Source organism: Myotis yumanensis, unplaced genomic scaffold (assembly GCF_028538775.1).
Source record: "Myotis yumanensis isolate MYYU_CA2020_CCGP unplaced genomic scaffold, mMyoYum1.0.hap1 SCAF_4, whole genome shotgun sequence".
Lineage (NCBI taxonomy): Eukaryota > Metazoa > Chordata > Mammalia > Chiroptera > Vespertilionidae > Myotis > Myotis yumanensis.
In genome coordinates, this window is record NW_027223755.1 from 7,941,561 (window position 1) to 7,965,068 (window position 23,508).

General features: G+C 46.0%; 1 protein-coding gene across 1 annotated transcript in view; it reads right to left on the minus strand.

The window, feature by feature from the left end:
* Window positions 1-23,508, minus strand: part of SLC1A3 (solute carrier family 1 member 3) — a 73,243-nt gene that overhangs the window by 41,331 nt on the left and 8,404 nt on the right. The window contains exon 3 of the mRNA XM_070411822.1: window positions 11,080-11,217. Within this exon, the coding sequence (XP_070267923.1) occupies window positions 11,080-11,217 (138 nt within the window). The remainder of the gene's footprint in view (window positions 1-11,079; window positions 11,218-23,508) is intronic.

Consider the following 23,508-nt stretch of genomic DNA (forward strand, 5'->3'; position numbering starts at 1 on the left):
TAACAGCATATACTGTTCATGAAGTGTGCTTATAGTCCTGCTCTTATTCTGCATAAGAGCCATATCCTCTCACAGTAAATGTGTTCCTATGTCACATAGAATCCAATATGCAAACATTTTTATGTACCTGTAAGAATGTTATGAATTTTTAGTTTTATTCCTAAACATGTTTAAGAAATACTACATGAATGTCCGGCTCTAAGATTACCCTTGGAATCTTACCAAAGGAATGCTTTCAGATACATCACGAAGCATGGATCCCAAGATTCCAGTATAGAAGCTACCAATGTTTCCATTTTTTCTTAATTACTTAGTGTGTGTAGGTTAGGTATGCTGATATTAAGAATTTTTTGTACATATCACTATATTACAATTTGGGGAAATTTTGCAATATACATCCAGGAAGATGGCTTTAAAAATAATAAAACTTGAGTTCTTAGCACAAACACCTCTGAGGACAATGCATTCAAATTACCACTTAAATAGAAATAATCTAGTTGAGAAACCTTATAAAACACAGAAACAAATCCTGGAAAAGCTGTAAGTTAAAACAGAATTACCAACATTAGAGGCACAATCAGACTACTTCTTAGGTTTCGGGGGGACTGTGGAGAAAAGAACAAACATGCAAAGCTATGTGTGTTCATACACACTCATGTTGTGCCATAATGAAAAACTGTCCCAAAGTTTCATAGCCTAAGCATTTTACCGCATCATTTCCTATAAAGGCCCAGCATGCTCTGGCTGCAGGGGAGCTTGGGCACGTAACATAAAGTGCTGGTAGAGAAGCTTGTGCCCTGAGTGGAAGGAAAGTAAAGAACTTGGTTGGCAACACTTTCCTCAAGTGACTGACAGCTGTTGGGACGTGTGTGTGTGTGTGTGTGTGTGTGTGTACAAACATAAAGTATATTAAAATAATTTAAAATATTACACCTGGCTTATATTTACTTGCTTTTAGAAATGTAATGCAATATCTGGTATTTGCTTCAAAATAATCCAGTGGTTGGAGGGACTGTATGTGGGGGAGGGGGCCCAGGCATATTACAGATCAAATAAGATTGTGTGTGTGTGTGTGTGTGTGTGTGTGTGTGTATACACATCTATATATACAGTTTTTTCCCCCACCAGTACTGACAAGTCCTGCTAATATGGATGTCATTTTAACAGGCTGGAGGCCATGAATCATCCTGCTCTTCTTATAGAATCCTCCGAAAAGATGAGCCAGCAGCTCCTTCTGACTGTTTCACTTGCCCCAGAATCAGAGCTCAGGTACTAACTAGCCAATCTGAATCCAATGGCCTGGGAGAGGAACCCTCCTTAGTAATTTAGGGGAAGTTTCTTCCCTCTGAAGAAAACTCGGATGGAAATTCAAGCACTTGTTTAAAAAATTAAATAAATACAATGGTGGTCACACCTCTTTCCTTCATGAGGAAGTCCAGGAAACGAACACCAGAAAGCAGGTCATACTGGCTTGCAGCCTGGGGACCTAAGACTATGGCAAAGATCTTCTCCAGGAAGAAGCTAACAAGAAGTTTATCCTGCCTAGAGAAATGAATTTGCAGAAACGTACGTTAAGACTTGGGAACCTAGAGTCTATCCAGGCTCAACACTGGCTGGATCATTTTGGCAGATCAATCCTCCAGCAGAGAATTCCGCCACCAAAACCTTCTTGCTGCTTATCATGAAATGCCCACTACATATGGAACACAGGGAAGACAGGGCAGGCACTGTGTCCCGGAAACATATAATGCATGACATCGTCCCAGAAAGCCTTGTCTGGCTTAGAAGACCTCCTCTGCCCGCCCCCCCCCCCCCCCACCCCCCGTGTCTATCTCTCTGTCTTTCTGCTGGTAGAAACACCAGCATCTTTTTACCTGACTTTATGAGACACAGAGAAGCCTTTTATAATGGAATACAGGTTCCCAATAATTTCCAGGATAAGCAGTTCACCTAGCAGAAGTCCATTTAAATCTGAGCCAACAGACTGGCATGTGTGTGTAATCCTGTGGTTTGCTCTGTGTTTTTCTATATTATTTCATTTATACAAGTGGTAAGCATTCACTTTATTTAAGTGATTTTAAATAAAACCGTATGGAATACATGATGAAGCTACCCCTTTGGGAGCATGTGTTAGTAGGGGCCAGGGGAAAGCCAGGGAAGGCTTCCTGGAAGAGAGGGGGTATCTGAATGAATAAGGACCTGAACCTTCCAAAGAACAATTCTAGAAAAACTGGAAAATGCTGATTCTCAACCCCGGGTGCACAGTACAGTCACCTGGAGAACTGTAAAGAAACATCGATTCCCAAGCCTCATTTCAGACCAATTAATTGAAGAATTCTGGGGTTGGGTGGGGTGGGAGGTGGAGTCTGGGGGCTACATCCCAGGTAGTATAACTAAACGGAATTGGACGGTACAAATTCTCATGTGGATGCCAGAAGTGAGAGGCATACCAGCGGGTGGCTCATGCAGAAGCATCCGCGTCCCTCTCCCTCCCCCACCACCTCTTCTAGCCCTAAGCCCAAATCTCCAGTGAGTTCCTCAGGCAACACGCTCTCCTGGAAACCATTCTATGTCCACAGAAGAAAAGCATCCCTCCCCATCACTTCCCGCAGACCTGCGGTTCCAACAGTGGTTTGAATGATCAAATTGCTAAAATTTTATCTTTCTTAGAGAATAATTTCTTTTTAAAGAAAACCTTCAATTTTTCTTTTTAAATTTTTAAAAAGAAACTTTGAGAAATTTCTTTCAAACCAGAACCAATCAAAACCACAGGCAAACTTGAAGCCGCTGAACGTCACAGATAAGAAATCCCGGCTCACACAGGCCCACACTCTCTGGAAAGTCTCATCTCACACAGAGCCTTGAGCCCGGGGCTTCTGATCTTTCAAATCAAGACCAATTCCATTTTTACCACAATTATTTTTTCCATCAACATTCATTTCTGAGGGATTAGGTGACCACAGGCTGAATCCTCTGAGCCAATGGTTTGTGGCAGCTAACGCAACAGCCAACCCAACCCCAGCTGGTATTCCCAGAGGGTTGGGTCCAGGTCACTGTCCCTACTCAGTCATGTGACATCTGGGCACTGGGTTCAATTCTGGGAACGAAGGGGTGCAGGGGAGGGCAACCAGGGTGGTGAAGGGCCTGGAAGACCTGGGCACACGAGAAGAACTGGGACACATCGGCTGTGCTCAGGTGTGTGCCCCCGAAACCATCCAAAGAACCTCATTGTCTATTGCTCCCAAGGGGGCAATTAGGACCAATGGTGGGCCTGATAGGACGCAGACTCCAGCTGAGGAGCCTGGGCCACCTGAGGATGGAATGTTCAGGAGGCGGCTGACGGCCCCCTTCCAAGTTGGAGAGGGGATTTCCACGCTGGGCGCCAGGTTCCCTCCACCTGCCCTCCCGCTCACACAGCCTCAGGGCCCCGGCTCGCCCCCTGGAAGCTGAGCGGCTCCCATCTGAAAGGGAAAGTTTCTGTGGTTGAAACCCTGTCAGGCGCCTCTTCTCTCTGACTCCTCATCTGTGAGGCCACATCCCCTGAGGTGACTTTGCTGGGAACCTCACAGGGAACCCCAGCTCTTATTGCGTTTCATGGTGAAAGAGTCAAGTGTGAGAAAAACAAGGCAGCACCCAAAAAACCAAGACCAACCAAACACACCAAAGCTTTTTGTCTGCTAACAGCGTTGTTTCCTGACTAGGGAGCCGGAACACTGGAGGGTCAGGAAGAGGGATGGTGGCATTGCCTCTTCCCTACTTGGTTCCCCCACTTGGGCCTGCCCTGCCTCGGTCACATGACCCTGTGCTATAGAATCACAAGTCTATCTTCTAACCACGCGTTCAACTTCTGGAGGTCAGGGACCTCGCCTTCTTCATTTTGGTACCCTGAGTCCTACAAAAGTGGCTGGTTCATAAAACAACTCAGCAAATGCTTGTTGAATGAGACCGTCTGCAATGGAAAGGTAGACATTTTCTGGGACAGCTAGACTTCAATGGCTTTGTCTACACCTCACCAAAGCCAAAATCCACTAAAAAAAAAAAGCATTGAATCACCCAGATTTCCTTTCTATATGATATAAAAAGGCCAGGTGACCTCTTTACCCCTCAGATGGGTCTTCCCATTTTACCCCACAACCTCCCTCTCCGATGGCCATTACTGGGCCCCCTCTCCCGTGTTCCTGATCAGCCCGAGAGAGAAAAGAAAGCGGACCAGCCTGGGGATGAGCTGGTTCCTGGCTGTGTCCAGGCACCATGACAAGCGCTGACACGCTGAGAGACTGGGCTTGTCGAAAACTTTGATGAGCCGGAGGGCTCTTCGCCCAGCCTGGAGGCAGCGCGTGGAATTCGCTGCCTGCCGCGTGGATTCCGGGGGCCACACACGGGGCTGGAGTTCCTCAGGAGAGACTGGGGCGTTGTGTAACCAGTGATAGTATTTAGGGGGAGGCAGCTGTGACAAGGGAATCACACCCCAGGCTGCAGGGCAGAAACCAATCCCCTCCAGTGGGGAGGAAGGAATTCTCTGGCTCCCGTGTTGTTACTGGCCGAGCTTCATGGTTTCTTCAATTTCCCTTTCACAGGAAAGTGATGGCTGCAGGGATCACAGGCCAATGACACGTGTGGCATCTGGAGGCTCAGTCACATGCCCCTGAAGTGAGCTCTCTTCTTGCCCTAGCATTTTCATTTAGAGCAGTGGTGGCGAACCTATGACACGCGTGTCAGAGGTGACACGCGAACTCATTTTTTTGGTTGATTTTTCTTTGTTAAATGGCATTTAAATATATAAAATAAATATCAGAAATATAAGTCTTTGTTTTACTATGGTTGCAAATATCACAAAATTTCTATATGTGACACGGCACCAGAGTTAAGTTAGGGTTTTTCAAAATGCTGACACGCCGAGCTCAAGAGGTTCGCCATCACTGATTTAGACGATGCGGACCACAGGACGGTTCCTACTGCAGGACTCTTACTGCCAATAGCTACCGCCACCGGAGCAGATGCTATGTGCCCGGTGGAAGTCCTCACATCCTCACAACCCCATGACATAAGCAGTTTTCACCTTCATTTTACAGAGAATGAAAGGGAGGCTCAAAGAACCTCCTCCCTGCGCAAGAGAGATAACCCTCCCCATCCCCCTGCCCTCCCAATGTATGTGTGGGGAGAGGGAATAAACCGGCAATTCCTTTCCTTGTACATAAGTGCTGGAGTATTTCAAACAGGCCTCCGCCATCAGCAGAGTCATGGCGATGAGTAGTTTATTAAATGTTTCTTCAGGTCTGGCAAGCCCTTAACAAACCCTCCACATGTGCACCAATTAAGAACTGTCCAGCTCATTTTTTGCCCTCTCTTGTGAAATGAAATGACTCTCTTATTGCAAATGGTGTTTGTGTGAAGCCAAGGGCCATCCTTTGAGGTGCCTTTATTGTCTCTAGTTTTATTTTCTCGGGGAAGAGAGCCCTGGGCCGGCGATTGCGGCTCGCTGGCTTCCATCACGGCGAAGCCCCACGTTACAGACTCGGAAGGAAGCTGCTAAGGAGTATGTGCCCATCCCAGAGCCTGTCACTGGAGGAGGGATTACAGGCAGGCAGGTGTTCCATTTTGTTCGATTTTTTAAAAAATTTGCTTGTTTCATTTTGGATGCGATAAAGAACTGTTGGAGTTTCCCAAGGACAGATGGGTTCAAAAGAGCTCTTGTCCTTGGAAATGCTTAGGCAGAAGCCGGACAGTGACTTGGAAGGGATGACTGGGCTGCATCAGATTCCCAAAATGGAGTGAATACAACGGCATTTATTGATTCTGGTTGGTGCAGAAACCCCTCCTTAATTTAAAACCACACAGTGAGAAAGTCACCCTTAATTCTCATTCGCTCCTTTGGGTTACAGGTAAAACAACATCTTAATTTGGTGCTCATGTGTATTTCACTCCTCATTCACATTCGCAATTTTGCCCCCAGGTCTCAGGCCCTGAGAATCTTTGGCAGCCAACAGCATCATCTACACTCCAGTTACACTGTGATCTATTATCTCCTTCATCAGACAAGTAACAGGAGTGCCCCTCTTCCACAATGATTTGAGGCATTAGAAGAAAAGTATGCTGATTTAAAGAACATTTTCAGTCAATGATGGAGATTGCCATGACTCGAAAAATCAGATTTGAGATCAATTTCTTCAAATCAATCAAATTGTCTCTTTCTGGATGGGGGTACAGAGGCCCAGCCTCCCTCCCTCCCTGATAGTTGAAACTGGAATTTACCTAAGTTGTGTGATTTAAGCGGGGCAGGGAAACTCTCCCTCCCCACCCAGCACACATCATGCTGGGTCCTAGCCCTTTGTACTCATGGACCCTCTGTGCCTAGCTCAGTGCCCGATGTAGAAAGAGCTCAGAAAGTAGCTGTTAATGAATGAGTGAATGTTCAAAGGTCAACTTCCTGCATTTCATAACCCTACTTCCGGCGTGCCTTCCACAGGCCCCAGACATCGCTGCTGCTTTTACTGGTGCTGTGGACAGCCCCCCAGCAACCTTTTACTGACAATTTGCCCAACTCCACAGTGATTGCTTGTCAAAAGGGATGATCCCCCCTCGCAGGAAACCGGTGACACGAAAGATTTCCTTTTAGGTAAGTGACTGAGGAGGAATGGACACTTAGAACGAGAATGGAAGAGAGCACTCGTTTTCCGAAAAGACTCGGGAGTAAAGAGGAGGCGATAGTTCCGTCTACATAGCACAACCTGAAAAGGAATTTAATTATTATCTAGTGAATTCAATCAGACGAAGCCAGCCAAACCAACTCATATTTCTGGCATGAAATATCTAGTTTGGCCGTCCATCCCAACCAAATCAACAGAAACTGGTGCCAAACTCCTGTTTTACTGTGGTGTATTGGCACAGACATACTCTTCTTGTTAAAAAAATAAATTTAAAAAAGGTACTTGAGTACAGATCCAGCAGCTTCTGGAACGCTAACACACACCAACGATGTTGGGAAGGACTGGACTCTCAACTTCAGGAGGAAGAGAACACGACTTGCAGGGGCTTTAGGGCCACAACTCAAACATGAGGTTTCAAGGACAAAAACCCACCCAGATTCCCCAGAGTCAAAATGCGATGTAAGTACAGTCAAATGTGCAGCATCTTCTCCAACAAAACACCTGATCCCAGAGATGCAAGAAGGGCCTCATGCATCGCAATCTCTGCCTGCACAGACCCTGGTACGTTGGACCTTACGAGCACTAAACCTGTCAAGCCCTTCCCTACTGGGAAGTACTTTCCATGAAAGGGTGACCTCTGAGTCCTTATTCTTGGGTTCCTGTCAGGAGCAGAAAAGGCCAGCACAGCGAGGACACAAGGCGGCGAACCCCAGAGGATAGAGCGGAGGGATTTCCCAACAGCCGTCTGTTCTGTGGCCAGTGAACGGAGTGTTGAGTAGCTGAATTCATGTTAGTTAAGCTTCGACATGGAACTGTCAACAGTGGAATAAGGTGACCTATCAGACTCAGTACAAGACCCAGTGTGACCCCATGGATGCACGAGCTAATCAGTGCATCTCTGCTTTATCTCAGACCCTCAAGCCCCAAGGGTTACACTGGGTCTGCAGGAGGACCGTTGCCTGGCAGTGTTTTGTTCTGTTAGTTGTATGAACACCTAAAACTCTAGAGCAGTGGTTCTCAACCTGTGGGTTGCGACCCCTTTGGCGGTTGAACAACCCTTTCACAGGGGTCGCCTAAGACCATCCTGCATATCAGATATTTACATGACGATTCATAACAGTAGCAACATTACAGTTATGAAGTAGCAACGAAAATCATTTTATGGTTGGGTCACAACATGAGCAACTGTATTTAAAGGGCCAGAAGGTTGAGAACCACTGCTCTAGAGGTTCTTAGAACATTCAGGATTTTGGGATCCTTTTGAAAACCTAGGAGATCGGGCCCTGTTGACATCTGGAAACGATCGGCTGGAGCTGGTAATTTTCAGGTCCCAATAGCCTCCTGGCCTCCCTCTGCCTACACTGCTCTGCAAGCCGGGCCACTTCCCACTTATCATCGCACTGGTCCATGCCACTTCTCCTGTCGAACAGAAACATTTCTCTGGATCCATGACCCCAGCAGAGTAGGAAACGAACAGTGGCCGGAAATGGCAGTTTCATCAGTGGAGGTCACCGGCTTGGCTACTGGAGGCATTGGAGCCTGCTTTTCCCATTTAAAAGAGTGGACCAGGGGTCCTCAAACTTTTTAAACAGGGGGCCAGTTCACTGTCCCTCAGACCGTTGGAGGGCCGGACTATAGTTTAAAAAAAACTATGAACAAATTCCTATGCACACTGCACATATCTTATTTTGAAGTAAAAAAACAAAACGGGAACAAATACAATATTTGTATTTGCATGTGGCCCGCCGGCTGTAGTTTGAGGACCCCTGGAGTGGACCCTGACTCTGTTCCCTCCTCAGCAACACGTTCCCAAGTGACATCGCCCAACACACCCGGGGACCCTCCAGGGGGTGTGTAAATTGCAGAAATACCTCCTCCCTCTCCTCCTCGCCGGGTCATACCCCACTTTGGGGTAGAATCATTGTGCTTAAAACTGAAGGAAACTCTCATCGAATCAATCAGGCATTCCAATGAATCCTAAGTATCTAAGTTACTGTGTTGCTTGGAGATGGCAAACTAAATAATTATAGCCCTTGTCTTCACACAGGCCTGGAAAGAGAGCTGCTACTTCTTTCTTAATGGCCCCAAGTGACAGCATCCCCAACGTGACATTAGGTTACTTTTTTAAAAAAAATAAAATGTATTAGATCATAATGTTGTCTGAATTTACCACCTTTGTCAAAAAAGCCAACTCAAAGCTTCCGATGTAGTCTATAATTCCTCAATCAAAGTCAGCAACTTATGGACAGCTTCAGCATCTATAGTCGACCTTTCACTAGCCATACAAACTTCCCGAAATAATCTTAGTGAATGAGTCATCTTCTCAATTTCTCTTGCTTTTCTATGTCCCATTTGAATAACCTCCTCTGGAAAATGAGCAAACCTTGCTGCATTAAAGCCGTAGCTTTTAGGACAAGACCCTTTAATGAATTTATAAAGGAAGGTAACATCCCAGGTGACTGGCATCTATTACATTTTAAAAGTTCATTTCATATGGGTTGTTTGCAGCTTAGCATGCCTGTCTCTTTAACAACAGCATTATACAGATTGATGAATTCACTGAGGTTTACCCACAAATTCCCCTTTAACCATGCAAAAGGGATTGCATCATAATATTTTTTCCCAGCACAATTACTCAATGAAGTCTCTTATTCCTTCCATAGATTTGACGTGGTAAGTATTAGAAAATACCAGGAGATGCCATTTCAAGTTAACCATCAACTAGGATTGCTGCTGTGGGGAAGTAGCATTTTCTCAAATGCTTCCTAGTGAGGGCTTTCCCCTCATAAAGGGTAACATGGGGTGTTTAGCACAATTACCAGAAAGCAGAAACCTGGAAACACTGATCCCACCCATGAAGAGAGAGGATAAAGGAATCAGGACGCCTCCGTTTGTGTCCAGGAAAACGGCAGGTACTCAATTCAGGTGCCAGCCAGTGGGATGGGGAGGAGGGACTCCCCGCTCCAGCAAATACGATGGCAGAGGTGGGTTCTGTCCACACATTGCTGCAAAGAACTTGTTTCCCAGGTAACAGCGGCACGTGGATAACAAAGTGAGGTTGTGCCCTCCTGTCAGCACCGATCTAGCCTCTGTGATAAGGCTGCAATGAGTAACCCTGGTCAGCAGTGGGACAGGCCAGTTTCAAAAACAAGCCTCCCAAGTCATCCTGTCCTATCCGCATGATCGTTTTATGGGCCATTCTCCCTCCAATGGGAGCTCCCTGTGCGTGCAACCACTTGTTGAAATACCTGGGCAAGTGGGAGCCAGCATCGATCTGCCAGGCGTTGAGGAGGAATCTGACATAGTTTCTGTCAACGTAACGGCCAGCCCACCCAGGCATGAAGTGGCTGGACTTGTGCTCCAGGACCTTTGAGCTGTCCTGTGAAGTTCCCATGACACAGATAGCTTGTGAGGAGACTGTAAATGCCCTTGAGAACTCCCTGGGAGGGGAGAGATGCACAGGGCCAGCTCACCTAGGTGGAGTGACTTGCCTAAGAGGGGACCGTGAGCCAAGGGTGGAAGCGAGAACAGGGTGAGTGATACCTGAGCTCTGGGCTTTAGCTACCCGCCCAGAAACCATCCTGCTGGGCAGGGTCTATGGACACTCCGCCTTAAGTCAGAGATGGGCGGTGGGGAAAGATAAGAGGGGGCAGAAAGGCACAGCGACGCTTCCCTTGGCTCCGTTTGCGCTCAGCAACCACAGACACACGCGAGGCTAACCATTCCCACGCAGGAGTGCATGGCTGTCTCGCTGTCATGGGAAGAGGATGCTACCCTGTAGAGTTGCCTTCGCTGGAAATTCAAGTGTCAGCTGACAAAATACCAGGATGGGGACCACTCTCTCACGCCCCCCCACCCCACCTCCACTTCTCCCACAAGCTAAACAGTGACATGACAGGGAGGGGACAACCGGAGGAGGCAGCGGAACCGTGCGGGTTCACCGGGGAAAGGCAGCACTGGCCGCTGCGATGGTGAGTGCGTGGTGAGCATTACCTCTTGACGGGGCTCCCCAGAAGGCTCCCGCTCACGCTCACGTCCCGGTGGCTCTGAGAACAAGCATCCTGCATCAATAGCTAACAGGCTGTCCAACCAGATGCTCTCTGGGTGGGATGAGAGGGTGAGAAAACAGACCTGTTGCACGTACGCTCTTGTCAGAGGGGGCTGCTGGTGCCGTGTTTGTTTAGCAGGGCCCCTCCTTCGTGGCGAGGCAGACCAGGTTACGTGCCTGTGTCAGTGTTTCCTCTTGTGATTGGTAGCATAAAAGGTGCTATCAGTCATGCATTACCAAAGCGCCTTTCCATCATTTTGAAGGAACTTTTTTTGTTTTGTTTTGTTTTCCCCCTAGAACAGAGCATGCATCCAGCAGAAACCCAAAGAGCGTGTTTTCCTAAGCAACGCTGGGGCGCAGCTTTTCACAGCCCCGCCTCGGTACCTGTGACGAGACTGGAGATGATCAGCGGCAGCACCAGCATCTGCAGCATCCGCATGAGCAGCTCCCCGGGGAAGGAGAAGTACTTGACCTCCCGGTAGGTCATTCTGTACGGCCGGAGTGTGAATCCAAGGATTGTCCCTAAGGCGGGGGGAGAAGAGAAGGAGAAGAAAAACGGAGTCTTTTTGAAACTGAAGTAACAGTCCTAGAAAACGGAATAAGGATCTGTCTGGTGATCACGCCTGTCGGACAAGAGTAACTTTATTTAAGCAACAAATATTTGTGCTCTTTTGAGAGCAAGGGCTGTGCCCAGCTTTTTGGTCGGTCTGGGAGGGGATGGCTGAATCCAGGGCTTCAGGTAGAAGTTATGGAAAAGTTCTTTGTCTGACTCAAATGCGGTGGAATCAATTTGGACATGGCTCAGCACAGAGGTACAAAGATGGGGGCATAACTAGGAGACAAATGATGTATCCCCAAACAAGGCAATATAAAGAAGTCCCTTTGTACAGCAGATGTTTAGAACAGCTAGCATAATGGCCTATAGCGGGTGGTATAATTTTATTTTTTCCAAAAGAAACCAAACACCTCCTCCCATTTGCATCATTCCTGTCCCCGCACACCACTCTTTCTACATGGTCTTGGCATTGCCTGGGCAACCGTATTGTACAGACTTGTTAGCTCCTGGCAAGAGAAGACGGCAAAGTGAGCGGAGATTTTTTTCTCAACCATTTTCCCCTTAAACTTAGAGGAAAGTAAGGGAAGGAGACAGCAATTTTCTCCTTAATTTTCCTTCCGCTCCTGAAACTTTAAAACATATGTTTAAAATAATAACTTTATGTGTAAATCCAATTGTGCATGCTACCTTTTGAAATATTGGGAAATTAACAAAGGTATTGAATAAATTTTACTACTTCTTCCTTCCCCTAATTCACGTTCTTTGCCCCCAAAATTTAGTTACTCCATTATTGTAAATTTTTTTCTTTTGCCCAGCTATTACTAAAATGTGTCTTATAGAGATGTAGCTATTCATGTAAGCTACTGGTTAGGGGGTTGGGAGAGAATACAGGGTAGACACAAGCTTTTCCAAAGGATGCAAGCAGTCTTTCCAGGAAGCTGCACCATCCTAACTTCTTGTGATATGGGGAACAAAGTTCATTTCAAGTGTCAATGCAACTCCAATTTCAACTCTTAGGTCTCAGCAGCCACGAAGCATCTATTTTTTGATAACATACTCTGATACTCCAACTAAGAGTCTGTATCTATGTGACTAAAAAAAGTCATCTGTTTCACTCAGTTTTCTGGGTCCTCGGGAAACCATCTATTGCTTTTTTTCTAAAGTAACAGTAATATAATCGAGAGAGAAACATTGATTTGGAAAATGTAGAAAAGTGTCAGCAAAAGTCTGCCCATATTGGTTCCACCACGTAAGTAGCACATAGCTCATGCTTTACTCAGCTCTTAGTATACGCCGGCCTTGTGGGCTGTGCTTTACCTGTGTTAGAAAATGTAGTTCTCACAAAACCCCCAGGAGGTAGGTGCCGCTTAACCACTAAATCACCGATGGAGAAATCTAATCACAGGGAACTTAAAACTTGTCCAATTCCAACAGCTACTCAATCTCAAAGTCAAGTAGCTACTCAAGTGGCAGAGCTGGGAGTGAAGCCCAGGCAGTTTGGGCTCAGATCTCACATCCTTTTGATTTTTCTGTGTGTGTGTGTGTGTGTGTGTGTGTGTGTGTGTTTAATTGACTTGAGAGAGAGAGAGGAAGGGAGAGGGATAGAGCGAGAGAAACATTGATGAGAGAGAAACATCATCGATTGGCTGCCTCCTGCACACTCCCTGCTGGGGATCAAGCCCACAAACCCAGGCACGTGCCCTGACCAGGAATCGAACTGTGACCTCTTGGTTCCTAGGTTGACGCTCAACCACTGAGCCACGCCGGCCGAGCAGATCTGAACCTCACATACTTCCTGCCTCTCCACTTAGGGGGAAGACAACCACTGTTAGTGCTTCCTTGAGCTTCTTTCCAGAAGAGTTAAATAAATGGAAAGCCAGCAGGAGATATTTTTCCAGATATGGTCACAATAAACTTCAATTTTAGGTCTCATGATACTAAGTCCAATGATTGTGTTAAAACTTCCTTAATACTTTCTTTGAATGAGAAGGCTTTATTTTCTATACCTCAGGAGCTGAGAGTATTACCATAAAAAATTGTTAAAACAAGCAAAAATTATAAATGTGATGAGTAAATGGTATGTATTTTTTGTTTTTCCTTTGAATTGACTTAATATCTAAAGATGTTGTTCCTTTCTCTTAATTGTATTTTCTCCAAGTGTTTTCTAAATCCTACTAGGTTAAGAGTTTATATACGTATATATGTATTTGGTATAGATTCTTTACATAATCAAGAATATTACCCTTTGCCTATAAAATATTTGCTAAAATTATTTTTCTAATTTGCTTGACATATATTATTACTTTAAAATATACAGGTGTTTTGCACTTTATAAAATAATGTCTGTGTACCTTTTTTATTAGGTGATTTCTTTTTTTTAAATTTATTTTTTTACAGAGAAGAAGGGAGAGGGATAGAGTTAGAAACATCGATTAGAGAGATCGATCAGCTGCCTCTTGCACACCCGCTACTGGGGATGTGTCCGCAACCAAGGTACATGCCCTTGACCGGAATCGAACCTGGGACCCTTCAGTCCGCAGGCCGGCTGACGCTCTATCCACTGAGCCAAACCAGTTCGGCAAGGTGATTTCTTCAAGAGTTATAAATTTTCTCTTCCCTTCCTCTCCTAATTTTAATACATCTTTAATTCAGTTTTGCTTCTTTGCTTGCTTTGTTTTAAGATATTGAACTTTTCATCTTCCTGAATTTGGTCTGGGGTAAGGCATTGACTTCAGAGTTTCAGTACAAGACTCTAGTTAGACCTGGGTCTTTCCTGCTTATTCATACCAAGACTTTATCTCCTAACAAGAAAGTAAATCAATAAAGATTTATACTTTTTTACTTTACTTCTAAGTCAAACGTAATTTCACTGGAATTCTGTTTGCTGGCCTTTATTTAAATGCATTAAAACTTTTGTCATTCAATTATAACAAAAAATATATATACACAGTAAACACAGGAAACTCGCTTTGGCCATTTGGAATTTGAACATATCAAGCTAATAGAATTTTTCTATATCCTCCAAGTAACTATTTAAGACCAGGTTTGGGTTTACAAGGACATCTCTAAGCTGGCTGTTACTAGAAATGTCTCTATCATATACAACAGTATTTCCAAGGGTCAGTAGGACCCACGCTAGTCCAGAAAATCTATTTAAGTTATAAGTTAGAAAAAATGGGTAGAACAGCTGCTCTACAAATGACACAGATTCTAGGAGGAAGGGACAAGTCAGTGTAGATGGAGAAAGAGATTATTCTTTCTAAACACTAGGGGCACTTGATCCCAACCCCCAAGGTCCAATCTTTGCCAACACGGACGCTACTCCCCTCTCTACAATCACACCAGCGGCACGCTTCCCGCCTCTTTCTCTCCTGGGTGCTCCAAGTACCTTCTCTCCTCCTCCTCCATCAAACCCCACATTTGCTCAGTGCAACTTGTTTTCGTCTAGGTGTTAGGAGGCAAAGCCAGCCAGCTCAGTGAATGGACTCTGGGCACCGCGTGAATGATAAAGTCTCTTAACTCTCCAGTCTGCCAAATAAATATCTAACAGACAACAGCAAGACAGTCAAGGAGCCAACATCTCAAGAGGTGGTGAGATTTTTTTCTTCTGTCTTCTTCCACTCAACAAGCCGGTTCGCTTGGAAGTACAGTCCTGACATCAACAACTCTAGTCTGTCTCAGTTTCTTTACATTCTTCAATGCAAGAACCGCATTTTCTAAAAGCTCCTATTTATAGTAGGGACACCAGAGGAGATGTCACTTATTTATAAGGGCTAGTTTTAAGTCAAATGCTTTGAAAACAGGAGTTGTTTAGACTAATAAATACTGTTAATACTTTAAATCCGTTTTGTTCCTGACCACGCTTTGATCTGTTTACTATCTCTGGGTTTCCCAAGCGAGCCAGGTCTACTCTTGGGGAAGAGATCATGTTGTGGAAGGGGAAGATTTATTGAGCCCTTACTATGTGTTAATGGTGGCATGACCCTCATCGCAGCTGTATGAAGTAGATATTTTCATGTCTATTTTCAAGATGAATACACTAATTCATCTTACTAAAGGTTACAGAGCCAGGAAGTGAGGGATTCTAAACAAAGCCTTCTACTACCTTTAATGCCTCTTCAACACAAACACAGCCTTGCAGCCTGAGTCTAGCTCCTGGGTGTTCAGCATCTCTAGCCTCTAAACTGTGGGAACATTGGAGTGATAATCTTGGATCTGCTAGAGGTGTCCTGGGGGCACCCAGCACATCTTGAAACCCATTACAGATCCTACCCATGAGGACCTCAACATATGGCTATTTGTGCCATGTCACTATTTAAAAGGGCTACACTAAATCCCCTTTTGTGGCATGATTTAACTTGTATGAAATTTATTAATGAAAATAGCCCGCCTTTTCCCTCCACAGCACACATTTAAATTCTTGGAAAGCATCAGCAGCAAAGGTGGAAAGGACATTACCTGCTTCAGGTTCCCGTGGGTAATGACCACAACTAACAGTTCTCAGCACGTGCAAGACGCCAGGTCCTCACAAGGACACTGCCTCAAAGATCAGTGCAGGCCGGGACGACTAGTAGAGGAAGGACCGGAGTCACTGAGAGGTCAGGTAAACTGGCGGAACCTCCCAGAGGGCACAGGTTGGAGCAGTGGTCCATGTAGAGAGGGGTCAGCCTGCTTCCCCAAGGCCAGCTGAGTGCCCAGGGAGTCTTCACACCCACTTATCCCACTCCAGGCCCCAGACTCCTACTCACTATGGTCATGCTACTAACTTAAAGGGCCCAAGTGAGTACACGATACAATGACTGGCTTTTTGTTCTATTTTGAATTAGGTTAACTCATTGTAGAGCTTAAGCTGGGAAAAGGTTTTGTTGATCTTACTTAATGAAGTCAACACCTAGTATTTTTCAATTCAAACAAAATACCAATTTCAAACAAGATACCTTTTTCTTGCCTGGCTGGCGTGGCTCAGTGGTTGAGAATTGACCTATGAATCAGAAGGTTACGGTTCAATTCCTGGTTAGGGCACATGCTCATGTTGTGGGCTCATTCCCCAGTGTGGGGCACACAGGAGGCAGCCAATCAATGATTCTCTCTCATCATTGATGTTTCTATCTCTCTCTCCCTTTCCCTACCTCTCTGAAATCAATAAAAATACACATTTTTTTAAAAACCTTTTTCTTCGGCTTTCTGCTCCCACCGCAGCATGAGGGTGAAGTTGGTGTGATGAGGTTGGCTGGCTAGCAGCATCCAATCAAGAGGAAATGCTCTGAATGCGAATCTGCTTTTTTGGGTGAGCACTTCAGGTTTCTGATCACATTCTACCCCAGCAACAAAAAGCTCCCCCTGAAACACGTTCTCACAGCCTGATGCTCAGGCTTCTCAGAGTCCCCCCTCCACCTTCATATCAATTCCAGGGGCAGGGCGGGAGGCCTGCTTCCGGGGGGAGGGGGGGGGGAAGCAGCTCATGGCCCCTGCAGAGCGGAGCCCCATTAGCGGGCACTTAGGTGCAGCACATTGATTGAAGTTTCCAGAGCCAATAAAGCCCTTTGCGGCCACCCGACCGTTAGTGTCAAAGAACGGATGCTCATTATTGACTACTCTGCAAAAATAACAGTAATAATCAGAACGACTTCCCAACAGGATTGGTGAGGGCTGAAGCAGACTCTGCTAAGTTTCCACCTTGGTGTCATTTTGCAATACACAGATGTCACAGGCAATGTCCAGACTGCTCACTCTCAGTCAACGGTCTTCTCTCATTCCTGTTTTCACATTTTAACAAGATTTCTAGAATCTAGGAAATAACTGGGCCGCTTAAGGTGATCAAAACGAACTCTGCTGGTTGAATGCTACGAAAAAAGATGCCTTTTTATTTAAGTACTTTCTGTCTCCTACTGTGGAAAGCTCAAGAAGAGAGTCCATCAGGGGTCTCCTGTTTCCCCTGGGGAGTCTACACAACAAACACTTCTTTGGGAGATTAAATGTCACTCTGCTTTCTAAATAAGACACAATGTGCACACTGGAGCCCCAGAGAGAGGACGTCGTGGGTCTGAAAGCCACACACACAAGTTAAAAGCCAAAGACCTATTTTAAGAATTTGGTCCATATTTAATCTGAAAAACAAAAACAAACAAAAAAAATACACTGAAAATGTTAGGAAGCCAGAAAATATTTAAGAGTTAAAAAATGAGGGCAGTTTGAAGTAAAATTTGGAGCAAATCACCCAATTTATCTTTTAGTAAACGCTGGAGTTTAGTGAAATAGTGAAATATTAGTAAAGTTCCTACCTCATCTCCAAACTGGGTCATGAGCAGTTTGGCAGACCAGTGCCTTCTAGAGTAATTATTCAGAATGCAAAATTCTCCAGAAAACGAGAGGGTGCCCCCAGACTGCTCAGATGCCAGCAGAGAATCTAAAAGTAACGTGGCATTGATCTTGGGAGGCCTCACGCTCCGAGGCTGGCCATAAGAAAGCCACCAAACGCCCACCTGAGATGGGCCCACTCGCTCTGCCAGCCTTACACTGCCCACCAGTCAACGGGCATCTAAACTCTGACTCAGCAAAACTTGGCCTATCGATCTTTAGCCAGAAAGGGGCCATGCTGTCCACTAGTATGCAAGACCGCTCAAGGAAATAAAAGCATCAAACATTTTTGTTGATAGTGGATCACTGGTTTCACATGACAAAATACTACTATTTCTCAGGTAGGGATTTTTTCCCCCATTTTTGTAACAACAACAAAACAAACCTAGCACTACTCTGTCTCAAGATTACAACTATCATAAAATGCAATGTATTAGACACACTGTCTGATGTAGCAAAATCGCCAGAGTGACATCCATCACCTTTGCCATATTCTCTTGGTTAGAAGCAAGGTCACAGGTCCCACTTGCTCTGACAGGTGAGCTACATGGAGTGGTTAGGGGTCTGTGTAACCTGCAACATCTCTACTCCTATTCACCAAGCTACTTCTCCTGTGATGTAGACAAGATGCTTTCAAGATGTTTGTGAATGAGTGATGTTGGGATTTTAGCTCCAGCCCTGCCTTTACCTCTCATGTGATCTTCTGTATGCCTCAGATCCCCTCCTCCCCAATTTGTAAACAAAGAAGGGTTTAAACATCACCCTCTTTTTAGCCTGGACTACTGTGGTACCTTCTAACTGGTTTTCCTGCTTCCACGTTGGATCCCCACAGTCTATTCCCAGCATAACACCCAGAGGGGCCCTTTAAGACCCCCTCTCTGCTCCCTCCACTGGCTCCCCATCCCCTGGGAGTGAAAGCCTAGGCCATGCAATGTCTGTACCTGGCCTGCCTCCCTAGCCCCACGACGCTCCGACCTCATCTCTTTCTCCCTTCACCTCTGTTGCAACATCTGCCTCCTTGTTCACACGATCCCACTTTATGGCCTTTGTACTAGCTCTTCTCTCCACCTAGAACTCTTCCCAGATAGTCACGAGCTTTACTTGCTTTAAGATTTAGTTCCAATGTCATCTTTCTTCATAAGGTCTGCCCTGAACTGTCTTTTCCCTTATCTCGCTTTATTTCTTTCAGTCTTTATCACCTTCCAAAACACAATATAATTTTCTAATTTATTATGCTTATTGTTTATTATTATCTGTCTGCTGAAATATAAGCTCCATGAGAACAGAGATTTTCTTTGTTTATTATTTTTCAGTTTTGTTCACTGTATATTAAGCCCTCACAACAGTTCCTGGCACGGTAGGTGCTCAATTTTTTGTTGAATGAATGAACACTCAGAATGACTATTGCTGTTCAGATGACCAGTATTCATGAGCGCCTGGCCCCCAGCTGGTGCTGAACAGTGTCCCGGATGGAGGAATCATTGTGTTACATAGTAAGGCTTATTCCCACTGCCCTCCGTGAGCAAAGCAGCCTACTCGCAGGAACAACCCTCTTCCAAACTGCCATTCCTCTCTCATGATCTGTGAAACTGGTTCTTGACTGAACTATGACGACTCATGCTTCTATTTCTAGATTCACAAACGAGGAGTGATAGATCCTGGTCCCTCAAACAAGGCCTGGTGCTGTCTTTCTAATATGGCACTAACATAGGTTATGCAGAATGGAAATTTAATTTACTAATAACCCTACTTGTCTTTAAAGGTCCAAGGCATTGTCATTTAAAAATATCTTCTAGCCCGGCCAGTGTGGCTCAGTGGTTGAGCATCAACCTATGAACCAGGAGGTCATGGTTCAATTCCCAGTCAGGGCACATGACTGGGTTGCAGCTCGATCCCCAGTGTGGGGCGTGCAGGAGACAGCCAATCGATGATTCTCTCTCCCCCCGCCCCTTCCTCTGTGAAATCAATAAAAATAAATATATTTTTAAAATATTCTATTTGAGAAATAATAATAATCGGAAATAAAATCCTTGGAACCCATTATCTTACTTTCTGGTCAAAAATATCGTTCCGAGGAGTAGAAACTGGAAATGGGATTTACGTAAAGTTTCCAAGTTGCCCTGTACCTTCGGCTCGTGGGCCGTGGGCTTGCCAGCCCTCACCTGGCAAAGCACGCTCATCCGTACCTCTGCAGCGGCAACCGTGGGCCAAACTGCTTTCTAAATCCCACCATCTGGGGGAGTAAATTGCAACCTCTATGGGGTATAAATTAGCAATATTTATCAAAACCCCCAATTTATATGCCCTCAGTCTCAGCAATTTCATTTCTAAGGGATGTGGCTCACAGTCACCTGGGTGAGATTACTATGATACAAAATTGTTCACTACACCATTAAAAAGATCACATCTAGAGGCTGGAACCAACCTAAGTGTCCATCCACTGGGAACTGCTTAAACAACATGGTGCACCCCTACAATGCAGCCCCAGAGCAGATCAGGAGGCGTTTTCTGTGTGAACAAGGAATAAGAGCCAAGAAACAGTGCAAAGTGAAAAAAGCAGGTGTGAAGTGGGCTGTGTACACCATGCTACCATTTGTATACAAAAGGCAAAAAAAAAAAAAAAGTGTGCATTTTTATGCTCATAAAAGAACGCTAAAGGCACAGAAGAAACTGATAAGAGGCTTCACTGAGCACCTGGGGACATGGGTGGTGGAACACTCCCACTCTCTCATTCTATACCGTTTTGCACCTTTTGATTTGGGGCAGAATACCTGTAGGCATTTCACAGGTAACATAACAAAAGCAATAAGCAAAAAGAAATGGCCCACAATTTTTTTAAAAAATCTGACTGCAGTGTCTCCTACATCTTCTCTGTTAGATGCTTCGATCGCCCTAAAGCGTCGCTTTGGGTCTGGGTTGGCTGCTCCTCGACGCTGCTTGAGTTTGCTTCCACGGGGAGTTTACTTAATTGGGGCCACACCGAGGAAAGCCACTGGTGCTCAGGTCTGTGGTGAGTGGATCACTTTCTGACCAAACAGCTTCTTTTTCTGGAGACCAGGAAGTGACTGTAAAAAAAAACTTTGAACTCAATCGTTATAGATAGGCTCATGGGCTGTTAGCCGTTGGAGTTGCAAGGGTACCAGGGCTGAAATCTCACATGGCAAGCCACGCGGCAGAGGTGACACGCTGGCTCATCATCCATCATATTGTGCAAAGCACCGCAACGCCAGAACTTACAAAGCCCTGGGAAGTTTATTGACTCTCAGCTTTGTTTACACGACTACTTCATTTGCCTTAAGAAAGCAAATCTCAGAGCACAAAAATAAATAAATCGATACAGACAGCTTGGGCCAGAAGCAGAATCTTAAAGGACTCGTCATTTCCTTCTTGATGCCTCCACCTTCACACTCGGCGGCAAGCGGAAGACACCGGCAAGCATATATATCACTGGGGTTTTGCCTTCCTCGCTTTAAAGATGGAATTTCAAGAGATGCTAAAAGCAGGGGCCATCTTTTTGGGGTGAGAAGGGCAGCAACTGTCCATCGCTACTCTCATTAGGGATAAATGAGCTTCATCTTACAAGATTCCGAACACAAAGTCGCTCACTAACAGCCCATTGCCTTCCCCTGGGAGGCAGCAGGCTGCGGCCTGGCATCATCGCTGGAGAACCGGAGAAGTCTCTTCAGGGACAGGAAGAATGGAGTTGCCCTCTCTGGAGACAGAAACTCAGCCTTGAAATTCAAAACTCAAGAGTGCCTTTCAGCTCGCGGCTCCTCAATTTACCTACGAATCTTTGATATGATGCCCAGTGAGAAAAAGGAGTGCCCGTCCCCACCTTATCTTATTCCATCCAGGGTGCGCCTTCCTTTATCTGGTTCTGGCGCTTTGTTCTTCTCCGTTTGGTCTCAAAGACACTGGAGTGCACCTCTTGAGGGGGCATCGTGGTGGGAAGAGTCTTGGTCTCCCTAGGGCAGTGGTCGGCAAACCATGGCTTGCGAGCCACATGGGGCTCTTTGGCCCCTTGAGTGTGGCTCTTCCACAAAATACCACGTGCGGACACGCACGTACAGTGCGAAGTTGACTTAAAACTTTAAGTAAAGTTTATTAAGTTAATTTTAGGGAACGTTGTGGAGTGAAAGAAGATGTAGTGTCGAGGATTGAGAAAGGTATGTTGGGATGGTTTGGACATATAGTGAGGATGAACGAAAGGAGACAGACGAAACAAGTATACAAGACGAGTGTGGATGGGAGAGTTGGAAGGGGTCGACCTCAGCGAACGTACCTCAATCAGATTGAGGACGTTTTTAGCAAAGGCCAGCTTAGGAGCACCCTAATGAAGTGAATAACAATGTACCTACCTATATAGTTTAAGTTTAAAAAATGTGGCTCTCAAAAGAAATTTCAATCGTTGTACTGTTGATATTTGGCTCTGCTGACTAATGAGTTTGCCGACCACTGGCCTAGGGAATAAGCTCTGGGCAATTTTGACAGCACCAGCGCTTGACATAAACTCATAATTTCTTTCCTGGGTGAGCGCAATGACGGAACTTTGTGTCCTGAAGTTCTTGGTGTGTTTCCTCATCTCACGGCAATGATACTGCTCACCGAGCTGCCAGGCCAAATGCTTGATGAATGACAGCATGTCCGTGTTGCATAAATACCGAGTGCCCGGCACCTGGAATGTACGGTTTGGAGACGGTGCTGACATTCCAGTCGCCGCTTCCAAACAGCTAGGCTCTTCCCCGGCCTGTTTACTCTGGAGCACAAACAGAGGCCCAGGGCTTCCCTCTGATTTATGGGGGCCGGGCCGAGGGCGGGAGGGAGCCGTGGCCGCGCGGAGGTGTGCCTCACTGTGTCCTCTAGCCTTGGCATCACACCCAGAGGTCCTCGGAAGTCAAGGCCAGACAAAGAGGCTGCTGGTTAGACTGGATGGGACGGATTGGGAGGTGGTCAGTGTCGGAAGAAGGTCCTTCCTATTGCACAGTGTCCTGGACTAGAAAACACTTGTCGATCCATCCCACACATTCTGCTGAAGAGGACGGCAAATCGGACTTTTAACGACAGAGTTCTGCAGTTGGAAGCCGACACTGGTGTAAATGTACTTCGCTGTTGAAAAGATAGAGGCCCAGAGATTTGTCTTAAATTGTAAGGTGAGTTAGTTGATGGCAGAGCCGGGTCTGTCACCAGGACTGAAGGCTCTCCGTGCTTTCTCAGCCGCATCCGGACACTCGCAGGTACAGGTACCGATCAGCAGGGGGAGGGCTGGTCCTGGACGCACTGCTGTAAGCGGGTGGGACACAGGGCTTTGCCGGCCACCACACCGCCACAGGGGGAGGTATTAGTACTGCAGGCAGTTGCTCTGGACACACCTGCCTATTTGATTACCTACTCGAAAGAGAAACACTTTTGAAATCACCTGCTCAGTTTGCTTATTATCTGTATGAACAGGAAGAAAACAGCAAAATAAAATCCAGAGGGACTCTCGGAAGACCACGCCTTCAACATAACCTTTACCAACGGTGCTAGAAACCAGCAACATTTCTCCTAAAGTTCCCGAATCCCTTCTCTCGCCCGGCAGGAGGGGGGTGGGGCAGTGAATGAGCAGGAGACACCAAAACTGGAGGAAGGAGGGCCAGGGAGGTGTACTCTCCCCTGGCCCAGGTGGTAAGAACATACACTGTGGAGCAGGAAACATTTTCTCAGCAGCTCCCCCTTGTCCTGAGAGGCGCCTGCTGTCCAGCACCCGCTCCCCTGAGCTGTCGCCCCCTCCCCTGAGCTGTGGGAGGTGCGGCCTGCGATCACTTTCTGCCTTGGCTCAGGAGGCCGGGTAGGTGAGGGATTGAAAATGATGGTATCACTTACTAAGAGCCTTTCATCTCTGCCTCTCAGAGCCCTTTACA